At 65.2% G+C, this 819-nt stretch overlaps 1 protein-coding gene across 1 annotated transcript; it reads right to left on the minus strand.

The window, feature by feature from the left end:
• Positions 1-4: 4 nt before the first annotated feature.
• AHDC1 (AT hook, DNA binding motif, containing 1) lies at positions 5-812 on the minus strand (the record flags this gene model as incomplete). Its single annotated transcript, XM_008937139.1, is given in 2 exon segments — positions 5-236; positions 238-812. Coding segments are annotated over 2 exon segments (795 nt in total), but the record flags the coding sequence as incomplete, so codon positions are not given.
• Between the last annotated feature and the right edge of the window lie 7 nt (positions 813-819).

Below are 819 nucleotides of genomic sequence, written 5' to 3' on the forward strand. Positions count from 1 at the left end.
CTACCATGGGTCCCAAAAACCCACTCTTCTGGGTGGGGGCCATGACGGGGTGCCCTTGGGGTGCAAAACTGGGGTACCTGTAGTTGTCCTGCAGCTGCAGCATTGAGTCTCTCGGTACGGGGGAGATGTTCAAGTCATTGATCAAGGGACAAGCGTAGGGTCCTCGGTGGTGAGCCCGCGACATCTCCAAGGGCTCCTTCTCGCCCTTGGAGGGGTGGGTGACGCTCGGGCTGGCTCGGGCTGCTCAAGTGGGGGTTCAGACACGGGGGGTCCGTCCTGCCCATGAAGTCTACCAGCATCCCGGCCCCCGCTTTGCCGTCGTACGAAGGGCTGCGGGTGCTGGCGTTGGGGGAATACCAGTACGGGGGGTTTTTGCAACTGGGGGAGTCGTAGTGCGGTTGTGGCATGGGGAGATCGCGGCAAGCCAAGTGGGGGGCGTGGGGCAGGGCCCCACCCTGCATGCTGTGTTTGAGCGAGTCGCAGGCGGGCAGCTTCCGGAGGTCACCCGCCCGGAGGTCCTCCTTGAAGGCCAAGGTTGGGGAGCAGTTGGGCGAGAAGGCTTTCTGCAAGCCGGCCTCGAAAACAGTCTGCTGGCCAGGGGCTGCCAGCTGGTGGGGGAGGGCAGGGAAGTGCTTGCTCTCCAAATCCGGCTGCCCCAAACCGGGGGAGTCGCTCTGAAACCCCTGGATGAAGGTCCCGTCCGAGGGGGTGGAGGGGTTCATGGAGTAGGGGCCGGCGTAGTCGCAGGGGTCCCGCTCGCCCACCCCGAAGCCCCGCGACTGGGAGGGCAGGGGGGACATGCTGCTGTCCCCACTGTAG

Source organism: Merops nubicus, unplaced genomic scaffold, assembly GCF_000691845.1.
Source record: "Merops nubicus isolate BGI_N331 unplaced genomic scaffold, ASM69184v1 scaffold28273, whole genome shotgun sequence".
In the NCBI taxonomy this organism is placed as follows: domain Eukaryota; kingdom Metazoa; phylum Chordata; class Aves; order Coraciiformes; family Meropidae; genus Merops; species Merops nubicus.